General features: G+C 37.9%; 1 protein-coding gene across 2 annotated transcripts in view; it reads right to left on the bottom strand.

Moving 5' to 3' along the window:
* The window catches only part of LOC144038197 (uncharacterized), a 47,767-nt gene that overhangs the window by 3,690 nt on the left and 24,419 nt on the right, over nucleotides 1–19,658 (bottom strand). Inside the window, exons 5-6 of one of the 2 annotated variants that reach the window (XM_077550430.1) lie at nucleotides 9,398–9,479; nucleotides 3,339–3,459 (exon numbers count right to left, since the gene is read on the bottom strand). In XM_077550430.1, coding sequence (XP_077406556.1) covers nucleotides 3,339–3,459; nucleotides 9,398–9,405 — 129 coding nt within the window. In that variant the 5' untranslated portion in view covers nucleotides 9,406–9,479. Of the gene's footprint in view, nucleotides 1–2,811; nucleotides 3,460–9,397; nucleotides 9,480–19,658 lie in introns of those variants that run through there. The other variant, XR_013289179.1, reaches the window with a different exon arrangement.

Below are 19,658 nucleotides of genomic sequence, written 5' to 3'. Positions count from 1 at the left end.
CAAATTCAAGGTCTGGGGGCCACATCTGGCCCGCCACATCATTTTATATGGCCCACACAAGCAAATTATGTGCATCGACTTTATGCTTCTGGCTAAAATGCTTAAATTTCAAATACAATACATTTGAAGTACATCTAAAATATTTAATATTTTTATGATGTCATTAGATTCAATTTACTGTAGTTGTATTTCAATATATATTTATTAGGGGTGTCATAATTAGTGCGTTCATTTAGATTTAATTTAAAGTTCCTTTAACGGCACAAATTATTTTAACACGCGATTAATGACCAGCCTGTACTGGGGGAATTCCAGTCGCAATGCAGCAGACACGTCCATGTCAAAATATAGCAGTAATAAATGTAATAATAATGCATATATTTGTGGAGCTAGCGGTCAAGTTGTATTTTACAATTTTAAAAATGTGCAGAATTTCACAAGTTACTTCATGTTAAAGATTAGATAGCTCTTAATATGAAAAAAAATGCACTGAGCTGTTACCGTCTATCAAATGCAATTATGCCATCTAGTGGCAGGGAAATTGACCTAAACACAATTCAATATCAAACTTTTTTTTTTTTAATTACAGTACAGTACGTCTTTTTAAGTTGAATTCAGTTTTATGAATTATGAAACAACTGTATCATTGACTAAAAGATGCAGCCATATTTCTATTAGTTTAAGATTTTTTCTACTTTTATGTTAAGAGTAAGAAAACTTAGAAAAACATTTATTGTACATTTTTATCATAGATTTAGAACAGATAAGAAATGTGTGATTAATTGTGAGTTAACTATTGAAGTGATGTAATTAATTACGATTGCACGAACACTTATTTAAGAGCAATAATAATAACTTAATAAGTTACAATATGGTTCTAATAAAGGATTCAACCATGGTAGAGGTCTGTACTTTGAGTGCTGCTGTTGATTTTATGCTATTATGCTGACAAGTGAAATAGAAATAAAGTAATGTTACTAAGATGGCATATTTCAAGGCCACTTTCTTTTTATATATATATTAAAAAAAAAACTTGAAGTTTAATGTTTTTTTTCCAGAATAGAATAGCAAACCACAGCTCAAATGATTTATCACACAAGCTTATAGTTGACGTTCTAATGAAAACATGAAATAAAATGCATGGAAATAAAATGTTCGCCACGTGTTTATTAGCATTGGAGTCGGAGGAGGTTGGAAAGCGAAATAAGGCGTCATCTTTGGCGCTGCTCCTCTGTGTCGACCATCAGAATCGCAAGCGCCACCATATTGCCTTGCGCCTATTCATTTGTGTGAATGTGCCCTTGGCGTGACCAGGATTTAGCGAGGAACAAGTCTCATTTCCATCGTTGAGCGGCTGCATCTGATACAGAACGTTTGAATTGATATTACAGATAACAATGGCCTCTGTTGGCCTCAATAAGCCTCACGCTGCCCTTGGCTCCCTCTCCCCTCATCCCTCCTCTGCTCAGCCGCTCCTTCACAAAACACACTGAGCGCACACACATTTAAACTGTCATACTAATCACTTCGGAAAAGCACACGCCTCTCATGAGGCTTTGCTGCAAATTGCTCTGAGACACCCCTAGAGGCTCTTCTCTTAATTCTTTGTCATCCACTTCCTTAAAACATTGGAATGAATCAACGTCTGCTTTTGTTTACTCAATCATCAGTTGTGCAGCAATTGCAATATTCACAGACAAATTAGCGCTCTTTAAGATGATCCCGGAGGATTTCAAAAATAATCGGAGTAGTTTTCTTCAGAATCCTTCAGTAGGACGTCAAGGCAATTATACTTCAGTTTTGTGCACAGTGCGGCCATCTGTTTGATTGCTGCTGTCCTGTGTTTACTCTCACAAGACATAACGATCTGCCGTCTACATTTAGCATCAATATAAAAACATCCGTTGTCAGGAATTTAGCAGGAAAACTGTATATGGTTAAGTGGGGAAGCTAAATATTATTATTTTTTTAAAATATATTTGCATAATTGTCAACTTTTCGGTTCTTCACTTAAAAATACACATCGTTTTGTGCACAGGCCAAAGCCCTCTCTTATATTAAAGTATTGCTTTGGCACCTTGTGGCATCTTGGTGCCAATAAATTATGTTGAAGTGAAGGGGAGGAGCTTTATTTAGACAGGCCATTGCCGTGTCCAATAGAATAGTAAGGCTTGTTTGTAGTCATTTTGTGGCATCTATGGCCAATCATAAACCTTTTTAGGCAGGGAAGTTAGGTTCAAAATTTATTTATAGTAAGAGGTATACACTCTAAAAACAGTAAGCCAATTATGGATCAAAAATGGACCAATCTACTTTATGTGTCAATTTGACCCAACTTTCTGGGTTGTTTTATACAAAATGACCCAATTTTTTGACCCAAGTAAAGGATGCGACCAATATTTATGAGTTGTTTTAAACTAAAAGACCCATTTATTGATTCAAAGTTAGGTCAAATTGACCCGACTAGAGGATCCGTCCATTTTTGACACATAATTGGGTTATTTTTGACCCAACTGTTTTTAAAGTGTAGAAGATGGATGGATAGATGGATGGATGGATGGAATAAAGTGCTATGGAAATTAGTTTAAGCAAGACCCATATCATTGACATGACATCCAGTTTAAGGCACACATAAAATAAAACTTGGGTCAAAAATAACCTATTTTGGGTAAAAAATGGACCTATCTATTATTTGGGTCAAGTTGACCCAATTATCTGGGTTGTTTCCCCATTGGTTCCTTTTGGCCAAAACAACTAAATAAATTGGGTCGTTTCGTACAATACAACCCAGAAAGTTGGGTCAAATTGAACCAAAAATAATAATAAATTATCCATAATTAGGTTACCTTTGACACCAACTGTGTACAACTACAAGTTACTAGAGAGGCAAAACTGTGCACTAGTTGACATTTGCATGCTACTAGTACTATCAATGAAGCACCAGACTAAGTAATAGAATTATGTAATGTCAATAGTAGTTCTAGTAGCACAGGTTTGCCTCACCAGTAACATACTGTAATTGGTATTGGATTACATAGAACTTGAACTTGATATCAAAGATATTGAATACATAGTGAATGAAACAGTTTTTGTAATCTTGATCTATTCAGTGGTCAAGTAGCTTTCCAAAGTATACACAAATAGAATAAATTAATATTCCAAATGCAAGACTCACACATAATGGCAGAGTAATTATTTTTGCTCAGCTTAAAGAATGGACGGCAGCGCTTGGAAGTAAACAAAAATTAATTCTTTGTATGGTGATATTATTGAAGTGTTTGCCCTCGTGAGTTAGCCTAATCTTATCTGCTATCAGACTGTGGAAATAACACAATAACCTTGGGCTTATTTGTGGGAGTGTTTGCGGGACCATCGGTCAAGACTGCGCTCGCCCAGGTGATGTCTCGCTTGCCTCCTGTGACTTCCTTCCAAAACTTGGAATTGTGTACAGCTGCCTGCCTAGAGGGGGGAAAGATGTTGAAATGAGTATTTGGAGCACGTGTGAGCGCATGTGTGTGCGTACTTCAGCAAGTTGCACCCAAGCACCCAGGCTTTTCTTGTCCAAGTGACTGCACTTAAATCCTGTAATTAAAGTTTAGGGTAGGCCACTTTAATGAAGGCTGGTCAGATTGATGAGTGTTCATATTTGGGTGGCTCTTGAAGGAGTTTATTTTAGTGTGTGGTTCTGTTAACCACCAGACTGCCCCATCACTGTGCTTACAGTTTAGGTCCAGATTAAGAAGTGACCCTGGCCTCAACACTCATTAATATCCAGCACTTACAGTTGGTGTAATAATTGTCACGTGAGGTGCAGAATTTGGATCCAAAAGCAGACAAGACTCGGACTCAAACAAAAATACAAAGTAACAACAGAGAGCAGGGCTGGATTCGGATGGCCTCGAAGAAAAGACTTGACAGGGAAACCTTTACCAAGAACCCCGAGTGGGCTGGATTCAAAGAAACCTCTACATACTCACAAAATTGTAGTAGCTCTAGCTAGGACCATCTTCACAACATAATCACAAAGACCATAGCAACTGACAACATAATCACAAGGACCATAGCAAATGAATAGGAACAGACAACACAATCACAAGGGACAAAGCTACTGCATAGCAACTGACAACATCACAAGATGACAACTGACATCATCACAAGGGACAAATCAACTGCATAGCAACTAACATCATCACAAAGGGCAAAGCAACTGCATAGGGACTGACAACCTAATCACGAGGGACAAAGCAACTGCATAGAAACTGACAACATAATCACAAGGACCATAGCAACTGCATAGCAATTTACATCATCACAAGGGACAAAGCAACTGCACAGCAACTGACTACATAATCACAAGGACCATAGCAACTGCATAGCACCTTACACCACCACAAGGGACAAAGCAACTGCATAGCAACTGACAACATAACTACAAGGGACAAAGCAACTGCATAGCCACTGACATCACAAGGACCATAGCAACTGCATAGCAACAGACATCATCACAAGGGACAACGCAACTGCATAGCAACTGACGACAATCACGAGGACTATAGCAACTGCATAACAACCAACATCATCATCACAAGGGAAAAAACAACTACATAGAAACTGACAACATAATCACAAGGACCATAGCAACTGCTTAGCAACTGACATCATCATCATTACAAGGGACAAATACAGGACCATAACACAATGGCCCAACCCAAAACAGTCACAATGATAAATTTGTTACCTTTTAGTCTGACTACCCCAAAATATATATATATTAGTACAAATCTAGTGCTGTTTTTTATTTATTTATTTTTAATGGGCCACAATGTATGGGTGATGAGAATCCAGGCCTGCCACAAATAATGGAAATTCAATAATCTGAATCCAGAGTAAGTGATGCCACCCCAAAGGTGTCTAATTGCCTACAGATGCCAAAGCACTAAATGAAGCTCCTCAATAACTTCAACATCGGCACCAAGATGCAACAAAAGGGTGCCAATTTCCTATCTCTGAATAAGTGAAGTTTTTACAGTAAGTTATCCCTATCAATCCGACTCTTCTACTCCCTTTATTATTTACCGTAACCTCCATTTGACTATTATGAAATAGCCTCATATCCTTTGACATTTTCTTCCATTTCCATGCTTTTATCTCACTGAAATCACCATTTATGAGTAGATGATAAGGATTTTATGAGGAAAAGTCTCACAGGGACGAGTTGGATGGCGTTAAACGCCCTGCAGAGGCACGGCTACATTGCCAAATGCAGTAGGAGTGGAGCACTAAATCTCACAGTTGAGACAGCATGCAGAGCTTAAAGGAGACACATCCAGGAGTCATTAAGTCATAATGATAGAGAAAGAGCCATATCTCCCAAAATTTGACTCTGGGCCAACACCATTAGCAGATGATAGATGAAGCTATTCCATCGGGGATCCTTAGTCAATGTGGACAATATACACTGTGTACACACACACCTACCTTATCACCGCTGACTTTGCAACTATTTCATCCTTCTACTTGGTAAATGTGCCCTAACTCTTCTTATTTCTTTATGATACATTCTTAACTGCCTCTGTAGTTAGTCAAATGGAGCATTGTACATTATTTTTAAACAACCACTGTATACGCTGTGTCCATGTTGTTCCATTTTGCAATATTAAATCATCTTTAAGATTTCTGGGATATATATGTTATATCAGTCATTTTAGCTCTAACATTTATATCTTACGTCATGCTGTTAAAAAAATAAGGACTGTCGTGTTCTTGCTTTGTCCAAGACAAACAATTGCTCAAAGATTGATGATCTATGAACATTGCTTAAGGGTCAAATTCAATTACTTGTCTGGACTACAAATTGGAAAAAGTGAGATATTCTCTCTTACACGTTGCCTCAATAAACACTTTTATAAAATATACGCTATAATTTTCAGTCAGATCATAGCAGGCGAAGCACTTTGCCAAGCGCAGGTGCCTGCACGTCCTACATAATTTAACTATTATCAAGGTTCAGTTGCTCGGCATTAATGACACAATAACCTGGCACCCCAATGTGCACGGAGGTGATAAAGGCCGCTTGCAGCCTCGACGCTTCCCTTTACGCCCGTATCGCTTCATCCTCGCCTCACCTCTTCTCCTCGCCGCCGTAGCGCGTCAACAACGTCCCGTCAATGTCAGCCGGAGACGCGCTGTGTGAACTTGACGTGGGTAGCTGAGACTCCATAGCCACTCACACTTACATCACATTGAAAAAGTCTACACACCCCTTTTTTAAATGCCAGGTTTCCATGACATAAAAAAAAAAATATATAAATAATTTCACAATTCTATTGACAAAGCCCCATTCAAACCAATAGCGGGGCTACCAAGGGCCTAAACCCTATTTAAACCAATGTCCAGGCTACTAGGGGCCCGAGTCCCCAATCAAGCCCAAAACCTCATTCCACCACTGGCAGGGGTAGCAGGCACTTTTTTTTTAATGAATTGTAGCACTTGATACATGAAAACTCCAATTGACCCATTTATTTTGTTTTTATTTATTTTGTTTTTATTTTTGTATTATTATTATGATTTATTTATTTAAATTATTATTTTTATTATATTATGTTATTCTATTATTAATTGACCTAAAATAATTTGTTGAAAGTCTAATTTTAAGTTTTTAACTAAAACCATTCAGAGTTTCTCATTTAGTGTTTAAAATGGGACTAAACTAAAATATGCCTAAAATATGACAAACCAATAAGCATATATCCAAAAAGCTAAAATAAAACTAAAGCCAAAATGGCTCCATTCAAGACGCACACCGAGCAGTGAGACGGTAAAAGGCCACCACAAATGTAAAAGACAAAAGGTTGCCTTCATGACATCAAACACTACAAATATCCATTTCTATTCACGCCCATCAAAAAGGTCAAAACGTTGTCCTGACATTCTGCAAACATCTGGGCCTCATATCCCCTCGCCTGTTTTGGAAATGTTATAGAAATCGAGAAGATAACCGGACAGAGCGCGCCCTGTTGCCGAAATGGAGCTGCAGTGTGGAGTTTCCACGAGATTGCGAGTGGCTTGACCTTTTAGCGCCAGCTTCCATGTGAGGGACTTTCCCCCCCTGAGGGTGAAAAGAAGAAAGGTGCGTCCGCCGTTCCTCTCTAGGAGCTGTGTTAAATAGAAAGCTAGTGAAAGAGGTACTACTGTTGCTTTTCCACTTTCTTTAACAAATGCCAAGCAAACATAGTGGTAGCGTAGACTGGTCTGACCCTAATCCATTTGCAACCTTGGTTGGAAAACATTCCTTTATGCTTGTAAATGAATAGTTCTCACCACGCAGCTGAATTGGATATGAAAAGATAAAGTAAAGTATGTGCCCACTGTGCTTTGCAAAAGCACTGAAAATCTTGTCAAATTGAAATGGCTGGGCTATTACAAAACTTTCATTTTCTTCTAGTGATGCAATATGGAGGACAGTTTAGGCACCAACATTTCTGAAAAAATAAACCAACATATAATTTGATTCATCCATCTGAACCATCATCAGTACGCATTTCTGAAGATTATTTATGCTATATCATCTATTTTGCTATGTTTGGCGCTACACTGTTACAGATACTTAGGCATCCAGAAAACATATTTCAAAAGTATAGCAAAATAAATTATTTACAATTGAATACAAGAGTAAAAATTTTTTAGAATCGTATTAAATCGGGTTGGAAGTAACACGGATGAAAATCAATGCTAATCAAGTTTTTGCTGAAAAGTACATGCTAGCTGTGTTAGCTGTTATGGTGACGTATAAGATGACTTAGGGTTACTCATGGTCACAACAATTAGCTTGATGATGTCATTGCTGCCGAGTCATGTAGCTAACATTTTCTCCCTTAGTTCTAACCGGCTAAAAATGTTATAGTAACTTTATTTCTAGAGCATTTACACAACAACCGTTGCTATAACAGCTAAATAAATAGCCTTAATAAATTATTTACAATTGAATACAAAAGTAAGAGTTTATAATCATACTAAATCGGGTTGGAAGTAACAGGGTTGAAAAATCAATGCTAATATTCAAGTTCTTGCTCATAAGTACATGCTAGCTGTGTTAGCCGTTTTGCTAACACACCAAGATGACTTAGGCTTACTCATGGTCACAATTAGATTGATGATGTCATTTCTGCTGATTCATGTAGCTAGCATTTTCTCCCTTTAGTTGTCTAAAAATGTTACGGTAACTTTATTTTTAACTTTAATTCTAGAGCACTTGAACCACCGTTGACATAACAGTGTTGAGTGAATGTTGAGACACATCTTTAAAATATTTTGTGTCTGTGAAGGACGACATCAGTGGTGGCAAATTCTGGTCCAGAAAGTAAAAACCCTGCCACAGTTTGGCTTTAGCCCCTTTTGCTAGCTCCCTACCAGGTAAACCAGCACCTGAGGAGCTAGCTAAGGAACTCGCTAGCTAGCTAGCTCCTGGAGCTAAAGCCTGGCAGGGTTTTTACTTTCTGGACCTGGATTTACCACCTCTGGACGACGTCAACAAAATCACCCTCTCACAAACGGATTAAAAACTTTAAGAGATGAGAGTAAACAGTTGCGGTATTTAGTTATTTGGTATTTAGAAAAATATTTAGAGTCTGTGTACAGTACGAACCCAGGACTTGTTTACTGTGAGGCAGATGGGTTACCGGTCACCTCCATAGTACCCGTGCTAACCTTCCCAATAAACCTATTTTCAAGAACAGTCTGTTTTATTTTTACTATTTCCCCCCCAAGGAGGTGTTGACCCTCTCCTGCTGTACATTCAAATTTAGAGGCTATTAAGGGAATGGGATTTGGGACAATGTATACAGACTTTTATTACTGGGTGATATGAAGCATGAAACAAATGCATTTACGTGCTCATAAGCATTCATGCCGGAATTTAGTGCATAATGTCAGTACAAGATAAAATCATCCGAACAAAAACATTGCCTACATCATAATGCATACATGTGCAAACATGATCCAAGTAACAATGCATGCACGACCTTTGCGGTGTGCGTTGGCCATGTTTTAGGATTCAAAGGACATATTGATTTCGTTTTACACAAAAACCTTTCTGTCTGATTTCCCTCAAGACGGCACAGATTAAAGACCCTTGTGCACATGTTGTATATATTGACCTGCTACCCTTAATAATTCAGCACACACTTAACACTGTAACCTGCAGCAGACGTCATATGACCTGGCAGGGAACAAATTCATTTGTTTGCATTGAGACAGGTTCTTATTTACACTCTCCTAGACAACCCCGGTCGACTAAAATATTAAAATGCCAAAATGGAATTTCTGTCTTTTTCTTGCAGTGTTTCACTTCAGACCATCAAAACAGGATAGAAGTTGACGGACTTAGGACATCCCATACCTTTCCATGTTCTCCCTCCAAGAACAGGCTGTGCTTTTGGAGCGTGGTGGCGAGACTTCATCCCGTCACACTAATGACGTCGCTAAAACACACAAAGGGCGGCTTAGACTATTTACTTTATGTCCCCAGTAATGTTAATCATAATACAATATCTATTCATACAAGTATAAGCAGCTCAATCCAATATGAAACTGTGGCTTAGCTGCTAATTTCCTCCTGCTGACTTCTAACACAATATAAGTGCTAAAAATTGTTTTAACCCTTTAAAGACAGTGGAATTCAGGGTGTTTTAAAAAAAGAAAAATGCTTTCGCTGATGTTTCCATAATAAAACAGTAACAACACACACATAATAATGCTACTAATTAATCTTAGTTGAGCTCATCTGTCAGTCATTGTTGTAAGATGTTATTTGGTGATTTGACATTTTAGCCCAACACTCACACCTCCCGTCTGTCATTGAGCCCACTTTAAATAAAAGGAAACTAAATGGGAGACCATTCAGCGCCTTTTAAATAGATCACGCACAGAAAAAGTAAATTGGATTAGCAGCCTTGGGTTATTCAATCCAACTATTGATCCCTGGCTAAAGCAAATATCTGCAGTGCTGCTGTGTTGTCCAACGTGAGATTGATTTGTGAAAAAAAAAAAAAAAAGGCACATTGATGTATTTGTTGCGTCCAGTCAACGAACTTAAACAAAGCTTTATGTCAAAATAATTTTTGTATTTATTTTATTTCATTTTTTAGGTATATTTATTTAATTTATTTAATTAATATTTATTATAATTTTATTTTATTTACCATTTCAAAAAGAGAATATTTGACATCACACGTTTGCATTTAAATTGTACAATTGATGTTTGGCACTTACGATAACGATGCATGAAATATCGCCATCATTGCCGGCCACCCAGCACATCTGACAGGCAGCCCCCCCCCTCAAAAATAGCTATAGTTGACCCATCTGAGCCGAGGCCGATTACAATGTTAATGAAGCCTTTTGAACGCACGTTCTGAAGGGATCTGCCAAGATAGCTGGGATGGGAAATGGTCTTGTAATGATTTTTGCATCATAGCTGCTCTTTCTTCCTGTTTACATTTTTGTAACCAAAAAGAGAGTTTGATGGAAAGAACCCGAAACAAAAGAGAGAGTTCTATATGTTGCTTTCTTACTTTTCACTCTGTCCACGTATTGATTTGGTGTTATAAAGAAAGGCTGAAGTAGAAAGGTTTGGGTGAAAAAGAAGGATTTGCTGAAGAAATCCCAATTGAAGAGTTTCGGCGAAATTGGAGCCTTTGGGCCAAACCGTGTGAAAGATGTCATCCTGAAAGAGGAGCAGACAAGAAGACAGAGGCAGAAGACAAGACGGGCTGAATTAATTCAACGGGATTTGAGAAGGCGCTAAGCGAAGAAGGCACATTTGAGCGCCGCTGGACCTCGACAATGATGAGTGTAACTTCATTCCGGTTTAAGATACAATAGATGTGAGAGAGAACGGCTTGTCAATGCCTCTCCATCATCCTCATCATTAAATTCAACACACTGAGAGAATAGAATTCATGTAGGGATCGTGGGCCATATGTCCAAGAATAGAATCACGGTACCTTGTAAGCATCCAATCATTTGCATAAAGAGGATATGTAACCAGGTCATTCTCATTTCCTCCAGCAGAATCGACTTTCACGCCGAACATGTGCGTTATAATATGCGTGTCACCTTTTCTTACCAAACAGGTTGTGAGTCATTCTTATGAAATAAAACATCTGCCTTCTTGAAAAAGTATAAAAGAAATTGCATCTCTCTAATGGGAAACAGTGCAGTGACGTACAATACAAATATAATGATGTACATCTGTCCTCTTATTTATAGAAAAACATAATATGGAGGCCATGTAAATAAATTGCGTGAAATGAATTGTACTAATCGTAACCCAGTCACATACCACCGAAGAGGATTAGGGCCAGTGAAGAGAGAAAAAACTAGTTTGGCACGATTCTGACTTCATTCTCAGATTTCTCACTTAAAAGTCAGAATTTTGAGAATAAAGTGAGAATCCTGCCAAACCTTTTTTTTTTCCTCTCTTCACTGGCCCTAATCCTCTTCCGTACATACAATCTTGTTAAAATTAGTTTAAAACTGTACTTTGTAATTTCTGAAAAAAACGTGTTTTTATGAGAAGGTAATTTTCTGTTATTTCACAGTATTTTCTGGCGACCCAGTGGCCGGAAAATTACCTTTTTTTTTAAACTCCTTTTTTACAGTGTAGTTGACTTGAGTTAGGGCGAAACCATTTTCCAAATATTATACCTTTTTCCGCATTAAGCAGAAATAGACTCCTCAGCCGTGCAGCCGATCTTTATGGCATCCAGTAAATAATTCAGCAGAGAATATGCAGTCTTCTGGTTGTTGCTGTTAGTATAATACTGCAAGAATTAAAGATGGGGGGAAAAAAACGGTTGAACGCTCCCGTTTCAATTGGTGCCATGACCTGGATAGCACAAGTTGGATACATCCAACTTTGACTATAAAAAAAACTTGTATTATTATTAAATGTATTTATTATTGTTATTATTATTATTATTATTATTATTAATTAACTCCTTTTATTTAATTTTTTAAATCAGCATCTCTTGTATGGTGTAGTTTGTTTTTGTAATGTTATTAGCTAAACATAGATTTTAAACAGCTCCAGATGTATTTGGCAAAGTCACATGCTGTTATATAACTAAAGAGGACTTGACTATGTTGCAGTTTATATTACATTGATGATTTTTATAATTGTTACATGATAATGATGTTAGGAAGGCCCAGGTGGCAAAAAGGGGTGTGTTTACTTTTATATGCACTGTAACTGTTATAATCAGGGGCCATGTTGAATAAAAAACAATTTTTCTTTGCAGTGAGAACAGAATCGTGAGACCTAGAGATCTTTGATTAACTGTCTGGAACAAATACCTAATTATCACCTCCTTCCCTGCGAAATGAAAATGAAATAATTGCTTTGTTTTTCAAATATACCCGCAGTGCTGTTAGGGAGAAGCTCCTGACTGATATCCCAAATGTTCCTCAATTTCACGAGGAGCGTCACTCGATCGCTGCTCCAACACGAGAAATACAATCTCTCGTTTATCTCACTACGCTCTCATTAAGTGTGCTCAGCTTTAAAGACGCTCCCTGGAGCCCTAATAGCTGCAATTAGCAAGAGAGAGCGCACACACACATACACACACATACACACAATGTGGGCTGTGAGCCTGTCAAAGGGAATTGTAGCCCTGCAGCAGTGAGTGAGAATAAGACAGAGGAAGCATGAGGAGGCAGCCATTCTTGTGCCTCCACTAATAATGTTGGGCTGTGAGTGCCAGGCTCAATTTCATTGGCTGTCAGGATGAGCACCACTGGGCCTGGATTAGCACTGATGGGAGGGGCTGGAGACGAGAGAGAAGGACAAACTTCCTATAAATTAAGGTCTGTTTTAGTAAAGGATGCTTATTAGTGGCTCTTAAGCCACTTTATCCATTTAAATGTAACCTCGCCCTTTTAGTGGATAATCAATTAGCCTTGTGAAGGCAGCCAGCACAGATTTTTTTTTGTGTGCGCTAGTTGAGGTAATCCTCACTTTGCTTAATGGTTCATATGCACAGAAAAAGGTGGGAAGGTTTTGGATGGTCTTTTTTTTTTCATTTAATTTGGGGGGGAATTCTGGCATTAAAATATGCACTCATCCTTGGGAATCCCAAAAACATTAAAAAAATATATATTCAGGAAAAACAGTAAAGAATTATTCTGAGTAACATGGAGGGGATCAGAAAAACTGGGTAAAAAATACGCCACAAAACAAAAACAAATGTAATAAAACAAAAAATATAGTTTGAAAAACAAACTAAAAATAATTCCAAAAAGCAAAGCCAGTGCAAAATTTACTCAGAAGAACCAGAGATTTATTAATTTATTCCTAGTGAATGCAATAAGGTTCAATAGAAAACGTCTTCTTAAATTAAAATAAATAATCCACTGGTGGAAATGGGCTTGTGACTGTAAAAAGAAAAAGAAAAAAAAAAAGGGCTTTTTATTTTTTTTACTGGTGGGAATAGGGTTCCATGTTTTACAAAATCAAGTGTGGCAAGTTTGCCCACCATTGACCAACAATCAGGGGTTTCAGTCAGACTACGCGGAGGAAAGCGATGATGATTCTCAATCCCAACCCCGACTAAACTGAACAATTGTAACAACCAAGATGAGGCAGTCCATTTAATTGCTTCAACAACCTTAGTGGCCGTGTTGCCAACACGAACATGACAAGTAAGAGAGTGATCAAGTCCAAGTAATCTTCCAGGGACGCTCTTATTATCTGCCCTATTGTCTCCGAGCAGTGAGTTTGATCCACAGGGCGCGGCACACACACATAGCTGAGAGACAAGACAACTCATCTGACAAAGCAGACGTAGACACGCATGCATCCAAGCATACAGATAGACAGACAGTGAGGGCAGGTAGACAGGCAGAGGTGGGCATGGCGGCTTTGTACACCCCCCCCCCCCCCACCCCCCAACCATGTCCCCAAGCAGCTCCAGATATTGCTGCTTCACTGAACAGCATAATGACAGTCTCTTCTTCTACTTCTTCAACAGGGGCTAGCTGTTGTGAAAATCCGCTCAGGGTTCTTTGCTTTCAAACGGGAACTTTATTTCTAAGGTACTTGGAAAGCATTGCTTCTCTATATACGTATATATAGTAGTTTGTTGTCATGTAAGCATAGCCAGTCTGGCTGCAGGGGTTAAAGAGAGGAAAGTGTGGTCTATGTAGAGGTTTTTAAGTAAACAGCTTGGGGGTCAGGAGCCTTTGGAGGTTATCTGCATGGAGCCAAACACACAAGCGACGTTCAGCATCTTTATTTGAACAGAGTGTGTGTTTGAGAGATGAAGAGCCACAGCAACCTCAACGGGGATCAGCGGAAATCACACCTTTGCTTTTATTTCAAATATTTTCCTCTTCATAATCTGCATTTAAGTATAGTCCAGATACATGTCTTAAAAATACGATGCGAAAAGTATAAGTACTGACAAGTCCTGTACTTAATAATGCAAACTACAGTAGCCTACATCGTAATGGCGACATGATGGATGGATTTTTAATAATTTGTTAATATTTGATTACGTGTGAACTGTTACTTTACTGATTGCTTGATTTTAAAAGTAACTTGTTACTTCACTAATTACTTGATATTAAAAGTAACTTAAATACATTACTGATTACTTGATTTTAGAATTAAGTTAGATTACAAGCAGCGTTGCCAGTTACCTTGAAAAAGTAATTTAGTTACTTTACGGATTATTTGTTTTTAATAGTTACTTTTTTTTTTACTGATTACCTGATTTTAAAAGTAGCTAAATTAGATTGCAAGCAGTGTTGTCACAGTTACATGATTTTAAAAGTAATGTAGTAAGATTACAAGTTACTTTATTAGTGACTTTCAGCATATGCTGACAATTTTGCTTAACATGAAAATGACAACTGGTTTTGCCAATAATTTATTGGAAGTGCATTTTTAAATAATGTTAATACCAGTGACTTGTGAAAATAATTACTTCCAAATTGCAGCCTTTGCGATTTGAAAATTGCATTCCCCTACATTTCAATTCAATTTGAATTTGATGAATTGTTTAGCCCTATTAGATTGCCGTTGCATTTGTCCAGACACACCAACCGAATAAACACACAAACGTAGTCTATTTACCACCCACAGTTAGTTACTCTCCTTTCGTTATCCTGATAATTCAAGAGGAAATGAAATCATATGCCGCGATGATGCAGACTGTGGAGTGTGATGGTATATTTTATTTGCGCTGATTGGAAGCCAATTAAGCACGTAATGGATGGGCAGCCTATCATCCAAAGCTAATTATCGGAGCATTTACGTTACAGTGATTGGAGTTTTTGGTTCACATAAATAGTTGCCGCTGTCTCTTTGTGTGTTCAAAAGTTTTCTTTTCAGCCTACTGGCTTACATGCGCAATACTGGGATTTGTGTTTTTTGTTGCTGTTTGAAACAAAAAAATTAATGATGGTGAATGGAATTTCTGTTTATTCCAATGGGCAATATTGATCTCATATACGAGTAAAACCGAGTTATCAGCCTTGTCATGGAACAAATTAAGCATGTTAGACACTGTACCATTGTAGTCAGAAGTTGTGGAATAACTTCATTGTCATCATAAGATGGAGGCTATTGTGTTTTATAACGCTATAGTCAGTTTTTTGTGTGTACCACAGCCTCAAACTTTTAATACACTATTCATTAATGTGCTACTTCAGCAGATTGTGCCGTGAAGATAACCTCAGTCTCATGCAGCGATGTTAACCCCCCCCCCTCCCCGTCACCACCCCCACCTCCAAGCCCTCTCGTTGGGAGGGGGACCCCAAAAGACAAGAAAGCAATTATTTCTCTACCTCTGTTCTCATTTTCAGGTACTCTCTCTCCCTCTCGCTCTCAATCCCACACCAATGACAAAATGGAGGAAGAGGAGACGAGCGGCAGGTGTTGACAGCAACGACTGGGGGCTTTAGCTTTCTCGCTGTCATTCTTCAGCACTCAAATGAGATGGAATGGCAATATTTTGCTGTGAAACATTTGCAAATCACCTTGAAGCAGTTAATTAGTAAGTAAGGTACATTTGAGCTGTACCGATCATTAAAAAGGTTTTACATGCTAGCAAGCTAATCAGAAGGTTTCCCATTTTTCTCATTGTGTGAATGCTCTAACACGCTTCTCCGTCCACGTCTTGCAACCAATTCAGCACTAATATTACCACAGATGATAAACAATATATGACTGAGTACTGTTATATTATAATCCTACCTGTATATCTGCATTGTTTATGTTCAATCCATGGTTTAAAAGGTTATAGTACCGCAACAGAGATGCTAATTAGCTTTAGCATTAAGCTAGCGAACTGAAAAGATGATTTACCTGGTTGTTTTGAATAAACAAGGTGAAATTGTCTTTTTTAAATATTTAGTTTGACAGTAAACATCAACTGGGAATGCCAATAAATGCTTTGAAGAGCTGTTGTTTACCATTTGCCAAATTGTTACTTTTTGTGAAGCGAGTTAAGTTCACAGCCGCCATAAGCGCTTGTACGAATGATGGTTGTCCATCTTGAGAACTTTTTATAATATTCCCAAATTAGAGCTTAATGCTTTCACATTTCATGAATTTTTGACACACATTCTACATTAGTGCATTTCAGCATATACACACAATTTGGAGACATTTTTTTTATTTAATTTTTTTTATTATGGCTTCCCATTTTCAGACTTGTGTAGCTGTACATTGGAAATCGGCGCATACGTTTTGTTTCAGTGAATTAAAAGTGATATCAGTTATGCGCACTATTAAAGCGCCAAATTGGAATAGGGCACTTAGATCTTCAGTGTAAATCCAGGCTAAATGTAGGCTGGTGACATTTGAATAAGTCTCCTAATGTCATAAATTATTGCTTCGCGTGTTCACACTTGGAAAGCTTGCAAAACCTTTCATGCGTTACTTGTTGAGTCGTTTTTGTTCCTTTGTGAGCTCGAGTAAAAGAAAACCAAAAGGGCCAACCGGTTGATGCCTTTGCAAAGAACTTCAATTTCGCAGGGGCCGTGCCACAATACAGGCCAATACAAAGCATTTATCTGGTGTTATTAGGGGCGCGCAGATACAAGATATCACAGACTTGTGTATGTAACGTGAGCTGCTTGTCATATCTGCTGCTGCATTCTGCAGAAGGGAGACTTCTGGGGGAGAGTACTAAAAAGAGAGCTGAGATATGACTTGAATGAAAATATTTTTTTAGCATCTGGCTCATCTCACCCTCATCCCTCTCTGCCATCATCTTTCAATCTCTGTCCCTCAGTTTTTTTTCTGATTGATACACTCATTTCATGAAGATTTCACGCTTGACGAATTCCAAATGGCTCTGCTCTCACGACAAACAGATCAATTTTTATACACTTCAAAGTTGCTGGTCTTGAAAATTGTTTGACCGTCTTCAAGACACTTTGGATTTTCACTATAATTGAGGACTATAACGCAGGTTAACATTAGATCAGCCTCCTTGACCATTAGTGTTGGCTATGTAACAAACAACAACTGTCCATCAATTTTCTATAACACAGAGCTCGAGCCTGAGATATTCTCCAATAGTCCTGTAGCTTAATGCTAACATAGGATAAATGCTAAGAAATTAGCATAGATGTTTTGGCAATTAGCTCATTCACTGTCAGCCCAGTAAAAATGCATTTTTGACATCTCTAACCGTCAATGGCAGTGAATGAGTTAGACACTGTCAAATAGCTTTAACACAAAACAGAATGTATACATTAAAGAATGAGACGACAACTGAGAGATTCTCAACAAAGAAATGAAGAGAGGATTTGACATTGCCAAGGCAATGATGAAAGGAACTGTGTGACACTTGTAAACACAGCGGCTGAGCTTCCGTTCCATTACTGTATGTATGAGATATATATATATATATATATATATATATATATATATATATATATAAAACAAATGGTGAAGGCAGCAACACACACACAGCAATTAAAAGACATGTATCCAGCGTGCAGTGACATTGTTCAAAGCACAGCATTGCAGAGAGCTCGGTCGCGCTTTGATCGCAGCGGGATGCTGCCGTCGGGAGGTGAGCAGCGCATTTACATCTCCTTGGCAGAGCGCACGGAAAGGTGAACCAGTTCTCTCCTTTGTGTATGTCTTGCGGAGTAAAGGTTAACAGCTTTGAGGAGATATATATATATATATATATATATATATATATATATATATATATATATATATATATATATATATATATATAGTGCCGCAGTAACATTTTCACCGTGCCTACTCAGGAGTTCTTTATTTAAAGAAATACAAAGGATGCACAATTCATCATCTAATAATGTGATGTGATATTAATGCAGGACTTTTTGTGTCTGTATGTGCAGCTTGTTTTATTTGCGTGCACATTGGAAGAAAAAGCACCATTTTCTCCACGCGTGCAACATGAATGAAAAATGAGCGAGGCCTTGGGGCTGCATTGTGCGTATCACGGATGGTTGCTTAGTAGTCGGCTAAATTCCGAGCAGGCGTCCTTTTGAGTCACCACAATGGTGGATCGAGATCAGGAGACCAACGACTTAAGTGCACTCCTTTTACAATTTAAATCTCAACTCACTTCAACATAGTTCCTTGATACCAAGATGGTGGCAAACCGTAGTGCTACAAAATGGCGGCAAAGTATTATGCTTTGAACGCACCACAAAAACCGAAATTCTTTCTTAACATAAATTGGTGAATAATACAAGTGGACAGATATGATTGTTCTTTTAGTTCATTGATACTGTAATTTAATGGTAATTCATAATTATTTTAAGTGAAAAAAAATACTATATGATAAAATGAGTGTAAAGCATTGAGTCATAGATTTGAGTTGACGTATTTTTTCTGTTACCAGGTGGCATTAGTGCTTCATGTTGGATGATGGTGAAAGGATCAGTACACTTTTTTTTTTCAAATTAAAAGCAGATTAATTAGAACATTAAGCAACTGCTGTCCATTTTGTTCATTGTAGAAAGAAAGAATGAAAGAAAAAGGGCAACTTAAAAGCTACACATATTAGTGGTTATAAATATCATGTTTCTTCCCATAATGAAATGCGATGCATGTTATTTTTATATCAAACACCAAGCGCCACAAAGCCCGCATGGCATCAGCAGTATTTTTACTTGAATTTTTTAGTATTCGTGCAGATGAGCTGACAGTAGGCGCTGAGGCGGTGGTCAGTGGTTAGAAACATCTCTTATTACACAGTGAAACATCGATATTTGCAGAAGATGAGCTTTCTAATTGATTTTGCAGCACCGGATAGACGCGCACACGGGAGAGATCGGCCCAAAAGTCAGGCAATTGTGAATGTTTAGTTGGAATTGATTGGTTTTATGCAGAAAGGTGGGAAAAGTGGTATCAGGTTAAAAATGGCTCAGGCCACTCCAGTCTGAGAAGAGATTCCGATAACCTTGCAATAGGAGGAAGGACGATGGTAACCATAGTAACAGGAAAAAATGTGATACTTACAAATGCGTGCAAATGTTTAACAATTATATTTTGGATCAGAGTAAGGAAACTCCACAAGGTTAACATAAGTGTAAAAAAATTATAAAACTTTTTTTTAAAAAAATTTAATTTAAAGAAGTAGTCTGCGATTTTGGTT

The sequence above is a fragment of the Vanacampus margaritifer genome, chromosome 18 (assembly GCF_051991255.1).
Source record: "Vanacampus margaritifer isolate UIUO_Vmar chromosome 18, RoL_Vmar_1.0, whole genome shotgun sequence".
In the NCBI taxonomy this organism is placed as follows: domain Eukaryota; kingdom Metazoa; phylum Chordata; class Actinopteri; order Syngnathiformes; family Syngnathidae; genus Vanacampus; species Vanacampus margaritifer.
This window is presented reverse-complemented; position numbering and strand designations above follow the sequence as displayed.